The 18,571-nt window shown below is 39.7% G+C and overlaps 1 protein-coding gene across 1 annotated transcript in view; it reads right to left on the bottom strand.

The window, feature by feature from the left end:
* The window catches only part of LOC121866427, an 80,620-nt gene that overhangs the window by 22,780 nt on the left and 39,269 nt on the right, over nucleotides 1-18,571 (bottom strand). Inside the window, exon 17 of the mRNA XM_042366092.1 lies at nucleotides 7,645-7,818. Coding sequence (XP_042222026.1) covers nucleotides 7,645-7,818 — 174 coding nt within the window. The remainder of the gene's footprint in view (nucleotides 1-7,644; nucleotides 7,819-18,571) is intronic.

Here is an 18,571-nt window from a genome sequence, read left to right as displayed (position 1 = left end):
ATTCAATCTATTTGTTCCCACCTGTGAAAATGTTGCCCAAAGTGGTTCAAAAACTCAGATCCTTCCAGGGATAGGTCCTCTTAATTGCAGCATATTGGATCCTACATCCGTGGTGTCTGGATCTGTTGGAATGGTGCCCGCATCCACTACAATTGCAACAAGGATGTCTAGACCAGGTACTGCACCCTCAGTTCGAGATATCCTTGGCACTTCACGCTTGGAGTTACTCAAAAGTTGTTTAAATAGATTGTTGGGTAATTCCAATATAGTTAACCTAGTGATAGCAGGTCATAGACCCTAAACTTATATGCAATTTGAGAAAGCTTGGAAACTTTTTCAATTCTGTACAGTAATTGATCAGGTTAACAACTCTAATCACATTGTCGGAAACAGTGGTGTTAGAATTTTTAGATTTTCTGTTCCGAGTTAAAGGCCTTCAAGGATCTACAATTGCATCTTAATAATCAGCATTGGTTGACCCTCTGGCATGGGGTTTTAATATTACTTTGAACCCAAGAATTTATCAAATGCTCAGATTGTCCTTTTTCATTCAGAAACCCCTCGGCCTAGGAGAATCCTACTTTGGTCTCTAAATAAAGTTACTAAATTTCTTATGGGGCCTAATTACAATATAAATCTGAATCGGGACAGATTGCTCCAGAAGGCAGCCTTCCTTCTAGCAATAGCAACAGGTATGAGAATCAGTGAGCTGATTTCAATTTCCAATAATCCATCATTAATGGTATTTTCTGATGAAGATGTCACCCTTTTTCTTACCGAGATTCTAAGAAAAAATGAAAGGGAGGATTTTCAAGCTCAACCTATCATGATAAAGCAGCTAATGGATGAGAGAAGGGTTCCTCATATATTGTGCCCAGTTAAAAATCTTCCAGAATAGTTAACCAGATTCCCTAATCGAGGCCCCAATGTATTCTCATCACTTTTACTTTTTACTTTTATTCTCTTCACCACTGATCGGCCCATTAGCCGCTTGGGCGATCGGTCACGTCTCTGTTATGCACAGTTGGCAAGTTCTGGAAATGCATCGGCTCCTGAATGTACCTGAACCTGCTCCAGTGTTGGTCAAGTTTGGTAGATTGTTCCCAGAGTTCACAACTCTCACTCCGAAAAAGTTTGCCCTCACAGTTTTCTGAACTTGCGGTTTCTTCAATCTTGAGCTGTGACCCCTTGTGGGGCGAGCGTCGGCCAGCTCCAAGTAAGGACACTCAACTGAGTAGTGCCCCTTGAGATGCTTATACACCTCAATTAGGTCTCCCCTTGCCTGGCTGTAGTATAAGCTAGGCAAGTTCAGGCACTCCAATCTCTCAGGGTAGCTGAGGTGCCGAAGAGCAGGCACCAGTCTGGTGGCCCTCCTTCGAACATTTTCAACCAACTGACAGTCCCTAGCATATCTCGGGGACCAGATGGGGTGACAGTACTCCAGATGGGGAAGCACTTTACTCTTGAAGAACATTACAAGGGACGGACCGTCTAGACATCTGAACGACCTTCTTATAAGACCCAATAATTTATTTGCCTGATTTACCTCCTTCTCGCAATCTCCTGAGAACTTCAGCTCATTGTCAACATACACACCTAGGTCCTTCTCTCGTTCAGTTAGTGTGTCAAGCAGACCCTGGCAAGAAATTTTTAGCACATGACACCAGGAAATATGCAGGGTCTGTGTCCTTTCTGCGGCATATGAGCCTCAGTCAGATCAAAGAAGTGGGCTTTTGGAAATCTTCAAAAACCTTTCAAAACAGCTATCTTCATCTATCTCTGAAAGATGCTTCACATGTGGCAGTACTGGGGTCCCCTCCCCCACCTAGTCAATCTCCACAACCAGGACCTTCTTCTTCCTCATCAGAATAAAGTGAGTATCTTAATTAGGATATGTAAATTAACATTTTACCTTCTGGTAAATGTTCCCAGTATTGAGAAATATTTCAAAAAGTTTATAATTATAATCTGGACCTAAGCTAGCGGAGCCTTATACGCAATGTCACCTCCCTCTCCACCTCCTGTTTGGGTGATCAAAGCTAGACGTCACATTCTGGATTGAACAAAAAGCCGTTTTTAAAAAAAAAAACTGTAGTCCAGAATGTGACGTCGATATCCCACCCATCTCCACCCCCCGAGAGTTGACATTTGTTTACTGCTCGCTCTAGGGCAAGAGATGACGGTAGCAATGCGTGTGATGGAGGGTGCAGGAGGGGGTTTTGAGAATTGCAATTAAATGCCAGGTAGCGACATGTCCTCCTAATATTACGTATTTAAGTAATTATTAGATGTTTTAATTGCCTGTATGTTGGCCTGGTGAGTTAATGCTAGGCATTCACATACCTAGGTCTAAAGCTAGACGTCACATTCTGGACTTTATTACAAAAACTGTTTTTTAGAAAAAAAAGGCTTTTTTTCCAGTGTTTCAACAATTGCATATACTGTACATGTAACAGAAAAAAAAAAAAAAAATAGGTACTGTATATCTACTCGAAATTATGAGTTGAAAATAACAATAACACAGCTTTGCCTGGTAGGAGGAAGTAGTTACAGGGGTAATCTAACATGGTGACCTGCAAAGACCACACACACACGTTCATTTCACACACACATATACACCTATCCTCTTCATATATCTTATTTTATAGCAACATATTTTTCGATATACAGGTACATTCCACAGAATGCAATAAAATAACTTCAGTAACATAAACAATACAAAAGAACACCTCCTTTACATGAGGGGCATTAACTATGGCGACATCGACTGGAGAAATGAAAAAACACCAAATGACCTAAACAACCCCGCTATTCTTTTTGTAGAAACTCCGAGACAATTTTCTGTCCAAGCATATTAAAGATCCGACTCATTACACTGGGAGGGAAAACTCCCAAACCACTGGACCTCATCATAACTAACAAGGAGGGTATGGTGGCCAGGCTGGAACACCTAGCCCTCGTTGGCACCAGTCACCACGTAATGTTGTACGTACTTCAAATTTAACTCTTACTTGGTTCACGATAAAACCAGGCCAAGGTTCAAATATTACAAGGGTAATTACGACAGGATGAGGGAGGAGATGAGGAGTATCCACTGGCCTGACTCACTAAGGCATAAGAATGCAGACACTACGCTGAATATCATAGCCAGTAAAGCTAACCATTTGATTGATAAATATACATGTATACTCAAGACCAAACCCAGTGCCTCCAGGAATAAAAGGAGACCACTACACATGAACCATGCGGCAGTTGACAAAATTAAAAAGAAAACTCAGAAATTCGAGACATGGGTTAGGAAAAATGATGAGCAGGACAAGAGGATGTATGCAAGATCCAAGAAAAAAGCAAAGCCAGAGTGTAGAAGGGCTGAAAAAATAGTTCCAGAGGCGGATTGCGAGTGAAGTCGAGTCAAACCCAAAGTCGTTTTATCGCTATGCAAAGTCAAACTTAAAAACGCAAGTAGGAGTATTGGACCCGAGGCTTGAAGATGGTAGTTACGCATATTCTGACCAGGACAAGGTGGAGGCGTTGAACAGTTTCTTTTCCTCGGTGTTCACAAGAGAGGATGCGAACAATCTTCCTGCGTTTGAGCACAGATGGTTTGACACAGCGCTGACCCATATTGTATTCTCAGAAGAGGTTACAAGAAATAAATTGTCAAAGCTAAAGGTTCATAAGAGTTCAGGCACTGACGTGGTGCATCCCAGAGTGCGAAGAGAGTTGTGCAACGAGCTTACCGAACCCTTTAAGATCCTGTTCTGTAGATGCCTGGATGAGCAAAAGGTCCCCAGTGATTGGAAAATGGCTTATGCAAGTCCTATTTTCAAGAAGTGCGATCGTCACTCCACAAATAACTATAAACCAGCATAGTGTGTAAAGTACTTGAGAGCATTATAAGAGATACCTTGATGGAACATTACAACAAAACAAACTTGTAAAGGATTGACAACACTGTTTTATGCCGAGACACTCCTGCTTAACACAATTACTCAAGGTACTGTATTGGATGTTTGGACCCAAATTCTGGAATAGGGTGGCAATATTGACAATATATACCTAGATTTAGCCAAGGCTTTCATCAGCATACACCATGAAAGACTGAGAATTAAACTGGGAGGGTATGCAATTCAGGGAAATGACCTAGCATGGACCTGAGACTTTCTGCATGATCACAAGTCGTGTGTGGTGATTAATGGTACAAATTCGTCATGTGTACCAGTCACAATAGGGGTACCACAGGGCAGTGTATTGGGCCTGATGTTGTTTGTTTGTTTCATAAATGACATGCCAGAAGCTATACACTCCTCCATACAAATGTTTGCAGACGATGCCAAGTTATTTAGGGACATTAAGAACCAAACAGACTGTGAAGAGCTGCAGAAAGATCTCCGAGCTTCAAGAATGGTCGAATAAATGGCTGCTAAGATTCAATCTCACGAAGTGTAAGAGGATGCACCTGGATCATACCAACAGTAAGGAGGCGTATCACATGTCCCAACAGGAGGAATAAACTGCATTAATAGAGATTACAGTAAACCCTCGATAACTCTGCATTTGATAACTCGGAATTTCACTTAACTCGGCAGGGATATGGTCTTGGAATGCATCAGTATAACTCGGGAAATGCCGAGATATGTAAAATTATCTGGGAAAATCTCGGCATATCTGGCCACCTATGTCACCTACCATATCTCTGTGTCACCTACCATGCATCTGTGTCACCTACTATGATGCTTCATTTTTTGCCTGCAGTGCGCTAAGTGTTACTTTTTTACATTTAGTAATTACATGTACACACATATATGGGTCAATAATTTTTTATTGTTGTATTTTTGTAGGAGGGGGGGAAATGCCTCAATAAGTCGGAATTTGGGATAACTCGGTAAGGCCAAAGCCCTATATGTGCCGAGTTATTGAGGGTTTACTGTATACAGTGAGTTCTGCTATAACGCGTGTTTTGATAACGCGAATTTGCTCTAACGCGATTTATGAATTAGGAACGATATTTGTATAACGCGAACGCTTGTTTGCTATAACGCGATTTTTGCTTACTATTTCTCCAATTTTGTGGTATTAACTGTGAATATGGTAAAGAAGAATATCTCCAAGAAGCGTTCTGGTGATAGAATTCCCGGTGATGATCGTAAAAGAAAGGATATAACACTTGAAGAGAAGCTCGATGTTATCAACCTCAAAATCACCCTTCTCCCCCATCAAGTTACATTCATATTTTGTCAAGGTAAAGTATTACATTTACTGTATGATTTCATTATTAGATATGAATGTAACATTTATTTAGACTGTGCTATCCTTTGTGTTAGGCTAACTACTAAATTTTTTCGATTTCGAGTAATCTGCACCTAACCCTATTTTCTCCATAAGCCCTGTTATTTCTATTACGCGATTTTCTATAACACGATATTTTACAAGAACACAATTATCGCGTTATAGCAGAACTACCTGTATGCGAAAAAGACCTGGGTGTTTACGTTGACAATGAACTGAAGTTCTTGGGCCATTGTGAGAAGAAGGTGAATCAAACAACTAAATTACTAGGTCTTATAAGAAGGTCATTCAGATATCTAAATGGTCCGTCCCTCATAACGATCTTCAAGAGTAAGGTGCTTCCCAGTCTGGAGTACTGGTCCCTGAGATATGCTGGAGACTGTCAGTTGATTGAAAATGTCAAAAGGAAGGCCACCAGACTGGTGCCTGCACTTCGGTACCTCAGCTATCCAGAGAGATTAGAGCGCCTGCAACTGCCTAGCTTATACTACAGACGGGCAAGGGGTGACCTATTTGAGGTGTATAAACATCTCAGAGGGCACTACACTGTACTCAGTCGAGTCTCCATTCCTGGAGATGGCAGACAACTGCCCCACAAGGGGTCACAGCTCAAGGTTTAAGAAGCCACAAGTCCAGAAAACTGTGAGAGCAAACTTTTTCCAAGTGAGAATTGTGAACTGTTTCAAGAACCAGACTTGACAAGCAGATACATTCAGGAGCCAATGCATGCCCAGTACTTGCCAACAGTGTGTATCAGAGACGTGACCGACCGCCCAAGTCGCTAATGAGCCAATCAGTGGCAAAGAGGATAAAACAAAAAAAAACAAAAACTATGTGAGTGAGTGTGTGTGTGTGTGTGTGTGTGTGTGTGTGTGTGTGTGTGTGTGCGCACATTTGTAAATGAGTGAAAACATTTAAACAAGCATTTACCATTGCCATATGAAGAATTCTAGAATGCTCGGCTTATTTTTTCATGCCGTGGTTTGGAAATACAGGTACAGTACAGGCATGGGGTGAGCGGCTCCCACTCGTGCTCCATGTGAACAGTCCCATTGAAATTAATTAATATCTAAGCTGCGTGGGTCCGTACATGCAAAAAAAAAGCCTGTGTGAAGCGGCCCTTACTTCAGAATATGAGAGCTGCGGCTAGCCACCCAGGGTATCGCAATTTTTCCTTTGTGAATAAGTGGGGTATACTTTACGAACATCGAATACGGGTGTTAAAATATGAATTGCGGATATATGGATATATGGGGTTGCGAATAGCATGGTAAAGTATTCCTGTACTTATAGCATTTATAGACTTCAGGATGCAGGGGGCACTCAGCCATGGCCCCCCCCCCCCTGTTTTCTCACCACTACTACTACTCCTTTGCCAATTCTTTCCTTGAACTGTTTGTCCACAAAGATATGGAACTGATTTGCAATGAGGTCATCAATACAGTACAGTACAGTACAGTACAGTACAGTACAGTACAGTAGTACCCCGCTTAACGCAGTCAATTGAACCCACAGGGTACCGTGTTAAGTGAAAACCGCGTTAAGTGAACAACAGAACATATGGGATTAATTCCAATAGAGACTGGCCCGACCCCCAAACTCTACTTTTTCAGACACAATACCTATGTTCTAGTAAAAATAACATCTTAATTTTATGATGGTACATGCACACAATTAATACTTAAGAGAAATAGAGAAATACAGTCGCCAAGTTAATGTCCATTCAAATAATGGACTCAACTCCCTCCCCCTCTTCTCACACTACACTGCTGGCTCTTCCCTCTCTGAGAAATTTTGGGGGGAAAACCACTGGATTTTAATAAATAATACCTCAAATTAAAGTTAGGATAATATAACTGACATTGCTGGATTCCTTGTAGGACCAGGAATATTTTGAAAATAAATGTCATATATTTTGCACAAAAGATAACATATTTACTCAGAGTAAACATTATATCTAAAATTTGTATGTCTAATGCAAAATATATGATGTTTATATTCAAAATGATCATCATATTGTAAGAATTCCAGCAATGTAAATTATATTCTGGCCGGGTAATTTGTGTGAATTTTATGAGCTAAATAAAAAAAAAAATTATACTTCACGCGTATATGGGTAGATGAACCGCGTTAAGTGAGAGTTCAGTTCTGGCGAGGCACCGCGTATATGCGAAATCGCATTAACTGAAACCGCGTTAAGCGGGGTAATACTGTACAGTATTACAGTAATTATATTGTATTTATTTTAATTAAAAGATATGTTTTTTTTAATAGGCCACAACTCTTTACAAAAATACCAATGATACACCATTCTACCACAATTAACAAATAGGTTTTTATAACTACGTAGTTTACCTCTAGTGCGGGTGACATGCTCGGCAAAACAACTCCTGAATCCTCCTCCAGGGAAGCGGGGGCTGGGTCCTCCTCTGTCTGGCCTACCCCACACTCATCTTCTCCCTTTACTGTGTCGTCTGCCAGGCCAGTACCCACTACACCAGTTATGCCTTGTGATGACTTTATCTGATGCTGTGGAGTAAACACCTTCACAAACTAAATCTTTGATACCGGCAATAAAACAATGTAGAAAACAAGTACAGGTTCCTACTGTAATGTATACTGTACAGTGTAAGATGTTTATCCTAAAATATTTACAGGGTAAGTCCATAGTCATTACCATCCATAGTTCATTTGATCATCATTCCCAATAAATATGCTCATGACAACTACAGTATTGCCCCAAAATATTGGTATACCTGTACTGTACAGCATATGAAAAAAAAAATAAAAACTATCCAAGAGATATCTATAAATTAATGAGAAATTTTCAGTTAAGTTGAGCATTATTGGTAAAAGTTATCAAAAACAGTTAAAACTTAGGGGTGGAGTAATGTAGCGAGGACAAACAGATAAATGTAAAACACAGTACAGTACTACAGTATTAGAATTGTCCAACTACTTCAGCCTTGTGGGCCAAAAGTTTACTCTCAACATAGTCCACAAGCTGCACACTTTTTATTGTTATATACTGAAATAGTCGGTGAACACACCATCCACCTACATATTCTCTTAGTCCATTAAAATAAATTGTAGTGCATGAGAGGGTAGATTTTATTATAAGATGCTTCTGTATATAGATACCCGGTAACTGTAAATCTTGTAAAACATCATGAAATAACATGTAAAAGTTTGTTAAGGTGAACACTGAGGAGTACACATCACCATACCCACCCCCACCAGAAACTAATCCAGGAATATCATAAAAGGGGAGGGGGGGGGGGTCCAAGAAGCTGTGCATGGGAGAACATGACGAGCACAAAAAACCCACCCTGCTGGGGGTTTGGGGGGGATGCTGTAAGCCCCCAGAATTTTTTTTAATTCTGGGCCCTTTGAGGCCATTTTGGAGCCTGTGCCTGAATACAATACTGCATTAAAGAAAAAGGATTGGAATTTTCTGATGAAAAGGAGGAGGGGGATCCTGACCCTTAGGATCCACCCCTGTCCACTAAGGTGCCATGACTGGATTAACCCCTTGACTTAGATAAAATTCTTTTACTCTTCCGAGAGAGGACAATGTGGGAAATACAGGTAACCTCCGAGATACGATAATTCACTTTAATAATGGTTATAAATTAATGCCATCTCACTATATATGATCAAAACAATTTGCTTGAACGATATTCATTGAATAGCCATTGAACAGTGCAAACTAAGGGATGCTTATACTCAAATTAATTGCCTTCTTGCAAAGATTCCAGCAATGAAAGTTATATATTTCTACATCAAGTCAGTGATATTTTATAAGGATAAAATATTTAACCCTACACACCATGCATCTCAACCTTCACTTGTCAGCCTACCCACGAGCCGCCACATAGGCAACCCAAGCACTACAGTCTGCTTCTTTGTCGATCATAACCCCGCCATCGCATGGCTCCATGATTATCAGCCAGCATCATACGTTGTACTTATCAACAGTGGGTTTTTTCTTATATAGTGAGAGGACAGCACTAACATTTAGATTGAACTGTTATTTTCTGCATTTTGTGACTGTGAAGTGAGCAGTGTAATTTTGAAAATCTCTGGGAAGGCCAAGACAACTGTGTCTCAGGTGAAGTTTGACATTGTTAAGCAGCTTGAGACTCCCTAGAGGCTGTGTGGGAGTCAGAGTGAAGTCTCCACTCCTCCTACAAGAGTCCCTTCGCCTAAAAGGGAACATGTGATGATGACCAGGCTTATCCAATGTGATGTGGCGAGTGTTGTTTACTTATTTTGTGCTGATAGTAGTATTGTAGGAAATTTCTTGTCAGTGATACATGTGTCTTTGGGGATTGGCTGGGAACATATCTCATTGAACCCCATCGTATCTCGGGGGTTACCTGTACAGCACCCAAAAGCAGACACATTGCCATCTTCTTTTTTTTTAGGGGGGGGGGGTCAATGTCATAGATGAGTGATATCCTCATTAGCCGGAAAAATTGGTGCAGAGCACTTCCGGGGAGAAGAGATTTCCGGCTAACCAGACGACTTTCTCAAACCTGGCAAAATTCCTTATCCCCAGAATTTTTTCCGGTTACTGGAAAAAGAAGCCCGCTTGTCTAAACTAGACATCGTGCACAGATGGACACTTGTCCACTTCTCTAGAACGTTTCTGGGTGCTGGGGAAGTTTTCCTGGAGTCTAAACTACCAGAGTCCATAAATATAGTTCTAATTAAGTTAGAAACAAAATTTCTTTACAATAATAATCCAGAATAGTTTACCTCAAGGTTTGGTTAGATAAATATATTTATAATTTAAAAATGTATAGGATATGGGTGTGAATGAAGCTGTGTGTTAAGAGCAAAGACTGTTTGTCTACTGTACTGACTCATTCATGATACAATATTTGTATCATCATACAGGGTCTGATGAGATATGTGATGTGTAAAAATATACATTTGTTTGGTATTGTAAAAATATTGTGGATTAAGAATTTATTGTACTAAAATATATGAATTTCGTATAAAAATTATTGCTGTGTATGTAGGCAGGCATTTGTCTCTTCAGAACACAGGCCACATTGATGTTGTGGCGGTTGCCGTAACGTACGTTCTGGACTAGAAAATTAAATATTCTGTTCATGCAAGTTAGTTTTGCTATTTGGTATATACAGTACAGTATATTGATTAATGTTTGGATATTCTCTGTAAGCAAGAATTATCAGAAATAGATATCGTAATTGTATAAAGCAAATTTATAGGATTAAAGTATTGTTTTCAGTGTATTGTATGTGGGCGACTTGACATTTGTCCCTTGTGGTCGCTGGTGGGACGGACTGGAGAACTTTGTATTGGGTTCGTGCTGATTTGGAGGGTTATGATGTGAGTTTGAGTTAGCATTATTTTTGATTGGAGCAGTACAGTATTCATTAACAGTATAGATTACATTAACAATTATAAGGTTCTTGTTAAATATTTATGGATCTAATGTATATTTTATATTTGTGTTTGCATGTTTGTTTTTTGTAAGTTTTTTCCCAGGTTGAAACTTACTTCAAATAAAGTGGTGTTACTGCAGCTCTGACTTTATAATGGTACGACCCAACAATATTGTTTATTTGTTTTTATTAATTAGAAAAGATACATTACTGTAATAATATGAAGGGTACATGTATTGATAAATACCTGTACCCTTCAAATATAATACAGTACAGTACTATGCATATACCTCAAAGGTAAAAAATAATGTCATTCAAGAAATCTTCAGGTCATAAGACCCACTAATCCCCCACCCTACACTGGGTGACCTGACTGCATCAGGTCAGGTTAGCAATGTGACACCAATAATCTCCCACCCAACCTTCATCACAAGTGTTAAGACATGATTAGTTATGTATTACAGTTAATCGAGTGAAGTGTCTGCTTATTCTAAGCTAAAGATGACAGGACCTGCTAGGGAGTACAATATATACAGTAGTATATTTCATTAGCCCAATAGCCCAATAAACATTATCATGTTTACAGTATGAACAATATTGTAATATTGTACAGTGGTGTTTGCGTAAGAAACTACAGCTCGACTCACAAGGGATCACAGCTCAAGGTTGAAGAAGCCGCAAGTCCAGAAAACTGAGGACAAAGTTTTTGGGAGTGAGAGTTGTGAATTCGTGGAACAACCTGCCAGAATGTGTTGTGATGGCACCAAGTGTGAGCTGTTTCAAGATCAGACTTGACCAGCACTGGAACAGGTTCAGATACATTCAGGAGTCGGTGCATGCCTAGTACTTGCCAACAGTGCATAACAGAGACATGACTGATCACCCAAGCAGCTAACGTTTTTTTTTTTTTATAAAAGAATGGAATTCCCATCACTATATTAAACAGAAATATTTTGTTTTAGGATATCTTATTGGAAATGTTTTGTAGAGAATTTATTAAGGATCATTATGGTATTAAATTTATTTTTCACTGACCATGCGACCCGATCCCCCAAAAAGGTTCGCTTCCTTCAAAAACATTCAGCTCGAGATGCCCACACTGTGCTACACACACTCACACACACACACACACACACACACACACCCCACCACCCCTACACAAAACAAACCCCAACATCATACACACCCCCAACATTACACAAACAACCACCTACACACACACACACACACACCAACAATCACCCACACACGCACACTCCAACAATCACCCACACACACTCCAACAACCACCCACCCACACACAAGGCACACCTCAAACAACCACCCACACACACACCCCACACACACACACACCTGTAACAACCACACACACACACACACACACACACACACACACACCCAACAACCACACACACACACACACACACACACCCAACAACCACACACACACACACACACACCCAACCACACACACACACCAAACAACCACACACACACACCCCACAACCACACACACACACACCCAACATCCACCCACACACACACCCAACAACCACCCACACACACACACTCCAAACAACCACCCACACACACACACACACACACACACACACACCCAACAACCACCACACACACCCAACAACCACCCACACCACCCAACAACCACCCACACCAACATCCATCCCCCCACACACACACACACTCCAACAACCAACCACCCACACACACACACTCCAACAACCAACCACACCCACTCCAACAACCACCCACACCCACTCCAACAACCACCCACACCCACTCCAACAACCACCCACACACACTCCAACATCATACCCCCCACCACACACATACATTCCAACACCACTCACACACCCCCAGCAGGGGAATTAAGACAAAAAGCAGGAGGAGTGAGGGTCTTGTTGTATGACACATCTGTGGGTGTGTGTGTGTGTGACTACATGGTAGCAAGTTAAATATCAGCTGTTGAGAAGTGCTTGGCAACACTCATTTCCATTCAATCTCTCTAATCACCCACACCTTTCTGCTTTCTCACTCATTTTTTAAAATGTTATGTAAAGTAATGTTGAAGGACTACAAATTTGCTCATTTATCCATATACTTATCAAAATTTCTCTAAAAATACTTTAGGTTTCGTGTTTATTCAAGACATCTTCAGGTCATGAGACCCACTAATTCCCCACCCAAGAAAGGGTGATCTGACATTCCATCAGAAGGTCAGTAATATGAGACCACTAATCCCCCACCCTACCTCCACCTGACATTGCATCAGGTTAGGTCGGTTACATGAGACCCACTAATCCCCCACAGCTCCATGGGCAGGCCCGGATTATCCATTAGGCACAGTAGGCACAGTGCCTGGGGCCTACGGGATATTGGGGGCCTACGAAAAATAAAACGAGAACTTTTCTTCCCCTTTTTTCTACAGGTTATTATTAAATTGATACTGAGGTACTTTTTTTCCATTTATTTATTACTTAATCCTATTAGTGTCCACCAGCTAACTGTGCTTCTTGTAAACAAAACTATTTCTGTACTGTACAAGAACAGCTGATCTAACCCATTTTCTTTTACTCAATTCATGGCAAACATCACTGAATCTTATTCTTTCGACATCACATTTTATAATTAGGTACTAGCTTGTGTTATTAGTGAATATGCTGTCAAATGGGGCCCCATATCTTGGAGGTGCCTAAGGCCTACGAAAGTCTTAACCCGGCACTGTCCATGGGAGTGAAAAATACCAGTCATTGCTGTAACACACATCTTCATTCACACCCATATCCTACAGATTTTTTATTTTTAAATATAATTATTTAACCAAACTTTAAGATAATCTATTCTGGAATAATATAGTATAGAAATGAAGTTTCTAACTTAATTTGAACTGTATTTATGGATTCCAGTAATTTAGACTCAAGGAAAACAATCCTAGCACCCAGAAACATTGTGGGGAAGTGGGCCAGTGTCCGTCTGTGCAAGATGTCTAGTTTAGACACTCTGAAACGTTTCCCAGTTACCGGAAAAGGTTCCGGGGATAAGGAAGTGCTCTGCACCAATTGTTCCAGCTAATGGGGACATCACTTGTACATCGATTTATAACTGTATTATTTTACTTTTCAGTATTGTAAGTACATTTAAAGAAACATTTATATTTGCACAAAATTATAAATAGACCACGACAGAAAAATCCAACATTACCCAAGTGGTTGGTCTTCCCACCCATGCACCAACCATGTGAGGATGCGGCTAAGCATGATGCAATCTTTCATAATGCCGGGACCCTTGTCCCCAGGCCCAGAGCAGAAAGGTTTGAAGTGATTTTCTTACAATTTTCTCAGATTTTCCAGTAATTGCACATTATCTGATAAACAATACTGTATTTGCTCCCAGACCCAGAAATAACAATTTAGACAGATTTTCCAGAATTTTTTTCTGAAAATGCTCCCGATTTTCAACCTCAGAATTTGTTCCCAAATCCGGAATTTAGGTAATTTTCCTGAAAAATTCCAATAAAATTTCAATTCCAGCTTTGGAGAGTTCCGGGTTTGAGGAATTTAACTCTCGATTTAGCAGAAGGCATTTTTTTTCGTTCGATTTAATAAACTAGTTCGCTAAATCAAGATTAATTCTGTTCATATGCTCACACCTATGGAGACACCTCAGAAACGGCGAATGAACTAAATGTATAAAAACGATAAATAATGATAAACTGTAAAGCAATTACTGTACCGGAAAATCTGATAAAAATGCAAGAAAATCACCCCAAACCTTTCTGCTCTGGGTCTGGGGACAAAGGTTCTTGGCATTATGAAAGCTTGCACCATGTTTAGCCCCATCCTCACATGGTTGATGCATGGGAGGAAAGAGTGAGGTGACATGCCAAGACACTTACACAGCATGCACGTTAACAGCACTACTAAACTATTGTCTTATAACATTTGACTATATAATTTCGCACTTAGATAACTGATCAGTGAATAAACCAGGGCATATAGAGATGAATTATGCACTAGTGATGTTATGAAGCTTTGTAACTGCAACCACAGAGTAACCACATAAATTATCACAACCTATTCTCAAATGTACTAAGTTAATTACAAAAATTTTATGTCTAGTGCATACTATGGGATGCTTAAAATCAAATGAATTGCCATCTTGCAAGAATTCCAGCAATGCAAGTTATATTCTGCTAAGTCAAGTCAGTGACATTTTTATAAGCAAAAAACCTATACTCCCTGTCCTTTATAGTCCTGATTAAACACCCGTCCTGGCTGTCAACACTCCACCTCCCCCCTCCTCCCAGATAGCAGGGAAGGCAGATGGCAGTGAGTGATAAGGGTTAATGGGAGGGTGGCGATTTTAGGCATTTTCCGGATATTCCAAGACAAATTTTCCGGTATCTGGAAAATTCCGGGGATGGGATATATTTCTCCGGGTTCAAGAAATTATGAAATGCATCATTCTGGAACTTACGAGAAAAAATTTTCCTGAAAATTCCAGGGATGAGGGATTTTTTTACGGATTTGAGAGAGTCGTCTTGTTACTCGGAAATCTCTCATTCCCAGAAGAGCTCTGCACTAATTGTTCCAGCTAATGGAGACATCTCTAGTATTAATATCTACTATAACAAGTTTTGGTGCTTTCAAAAATTTTCAGAAATAATTTCATTTTTACAGTACAGTATTTCAGTGTAACGACCATGGTCTTACACGTCAGTTAATGCCAAAATAAAATGATTCATATTACGCTCAATAGCCCACAAAACATGTAACTCTGCTTTTATTTTTGAGTCCTCCATCTGAGGAGTCCGTTTTCTCATCACTTCAAGACACCTCAGTCCTCCGTTATGCCATTTTCTCTGACTTACTGAAATCAAACTCTCTATAAAATGAATTTGAATGTGAGAGAGAACCCCCTTGTTTTGAGTCTACTTAGATATGTCTGTTTACAGTTGGAACAGTCAAGATCCATTGTGAGTGGTGTTGAGCGCTTCAACTGTCCTTAGTGCTAGTAAGGCGTGTCAAGTAGGTGAGTGTCGAGTTTGCCTGCTAGAGTGGCGTATTTTATGTCGTCCGTGGGGATACCCATGAGTTTCTGATCGCTACTGAGCTTATATTATTTTGTGGCCCCGACATCAGAGAATCTGATGTTTATAGTTTAGTTAGTATCAGTTGTTTATTTAAGAAAGTCATTAATCTCCTGAACAGTTCCTGTCAAACTCAAAATTCTCCAAGACTTAACGGCCGTTTGACCTGGGATGTGGTTTGCGGTCAGGCCAATAGAGTTGCGAACGCATATATAACTCCATTTCACCTCTTAACTAACAAACTCAATCTCTGATTAAACCATAAATATAGATGTAGAAAATTAGCCTGATCTGTGACACTGACGGTCACAGCTAGGTGTCCAACGATTACTTTTCATAGAGGGCCTATTGTTAGTAAAATTAGTCTTTCTAGTAGGGATATGCCCTCAGGCCCGTATATATGCCGGCCCGCGAGGAAAAATCACTCCCTCTGTGATTCTTCTCCACGTCTCCAGGTATGTTCACGTGTGTTCCACGCCGCCATATTAATTCAGTTTAACTTAGTCATTTTTGTGAATATCAGTGTTCATGTTTTAACACAGTAACTTCCGTGCCAATTGAGTCGAGTAAAGTAGAGATCTAGCTATCGTCTGGACCGATGACAGACGTATGTTTTGTATAGTGAAGTTAAATATTCAACTCCCTCTGTGATTTCTTCTCCACGTCTCCAGACGCTGTTGTGGGGGTTAGCAAGACTCCTGAAGTTCGGGAGCCGCCTATGGGCACGATGTCTCTCGAAGGATGTCTTTAAGGTGGCAAGATTCCTTGGCAGACGCTACGGCCCACCGCCACGAGTCAACCTTTCCCGGGCCAGGCGCTCCGAGCTAGCGAGCGAGCCTGTAAACAACTTTGGCCCACTGACTCCGTCGTATGATCATGGTCTATCTACTGTTCTTGGTTATATGTATGGAGCCGTATTAATATCCATGCTTGGGGATGACTAGCAGAAATATAGTCATCCCAGGTTAAGTATTGAACCACTGAATGAGAGTTAAAGGTACCAGGTTGTTCCTTGCGAACTAACAGGAGGTATTGTATGTTACTATAATTGTGGAGTTGTCCAGTGTGTTATGTATTCGTCTGTAGTGACCAGGAATGAATAACCTGAGAGTGTAATGTTGTAACCAAGAATTGAAGAGGTAAATTGTTACTTGTTAAAGTAAGACCTGAGGGTCCAGTGATATCTTGTGAATAATAGTTACGGAATCTCATTTGTCAAAGTAATAATACCACAATTGTCTAATGAAGTAATAAGTATTTGGAGGTGTTTAATGAGGTAATAAGTTCTTGAAGTGTTTGATGACTTAATAAGTTAATTGCAGTTCTGTTTTGTCTGGGTGAATCAAAGATGCATCTTATTCACTCACTGTGTTAATAAATATTGAATTGGTAATCTACTAGTATCACCACTCTACTCCTTCTAAACATTGGTTCCCAGAAAATAATACTTACTCACGTGCCTATACATCTACCACACTACCCAAAAACTTTCCATGAGCTATGTTATATAATGAAAAATCAATGGTGGTGGCAGCTACCCTTTGTAAGTATAAAAAGAGTTGTACTAAGAATAACATGGTTCCCCAGACTAACCCATGTATAAGAATAGACGTAAAACAGAGTATACTTCAGAAAGGTAAGAACATTGAAACTGAGTAAATATAGGTATATGAAAGAAATGAAAGACTTGGAAGTACAAGAAAAGAAAGATAAGACATGTATGTACATGGTGGAACTAACGACACAGCATAGAAATTATTAAATAAATACACCATGAAAGTTTAATATAGAGAACATACATAACTGAGAAGAGAATTACTTGTATAAGAATAGAAAGTATATTTATAAATAAAGAATTGAAGAATAATAACAGAAAAGAATATCTGGATGGTAAATTATAAAATGAGAAGAACTTGGCCCGTCACATCAGTACAGTAGAAAGTCCGTTTAAAGCAATTCAATTTAAGATTATTGATTTAAAGCGACGCCCACAAATAAGGACTATGTTTTAATTTATCGCAAATCTTTCCTATTTTGCGCGAGTCAATCTGGCGCATCATATTTTAAAATTTGCGCCTGTTTCTCTGGGCACGCTACACTGTCCTAAGGGCAAAGCTGTACTGTACATGTACTCAAAATAATGTTCTAAATGATTACTAAAATTTTTGTCGAGTGCAAACTATAGCATGATTATATTCAAATTAATCACTATCTTATAAGAATTCCAGCAATGTAAATTTTATTCTCCCTGGTCACTTCGGTGACATTTTATAAACAAAAAACAAACTCAATCTAAAGGACATAAATAAACAAATAAATACTTCACTAGATCTTCAGCCCTAACTGTCAAACGTCACTGTCACCCCCCCCCCTCTTCCCAGCCAGGGTTGGGTGGTTATAGGCTTACAGTTTTTACCTTATATAATATCACAGACTAAAGTTAGGAGAATATAATTTGCACTGCTAGAATCCTTGCAAGACAGCAAATAAATTGAATTTAAACGTCATATATTTTTCACAAGATAAAAATTTTAGCCCTTTAATAAAATTAGTTATAACTAAAATTTGTATGTCTAATGTGAACTATAGCATGTTTATATTCATACTAATCACTATCTTATAAGAATTCCAGCAATGTTAATTATATTCTCCCAGGTCAGTTTAGTGACATTTTATAAGATATAAATAAATAAGCACTAGACCTTGGCATCAACTGTCAACAAATCACCTTACCTGCCCCCCCCCCCCCAATTTTGCA

Source organism: Homarus americanus, unplaced genomic scaffold, assembly GCF_018991925.1.
Source record: "Homarus americanus isolate GMGI-L3 unplaced genomic scaffold, GMGI_Hamer_2.0 scaffold32583, whole genome shotgun sequence".
Classification (NCBI taxonomy): Eukaryota; Metazoa; Arthropoda; class Malacostraca; order Decapoda; family Nephropidae; genus Homarus; species Homarus americanus.
This window is presented reverse-complemented; position numbering and strand designations above follow the sequence as displayed.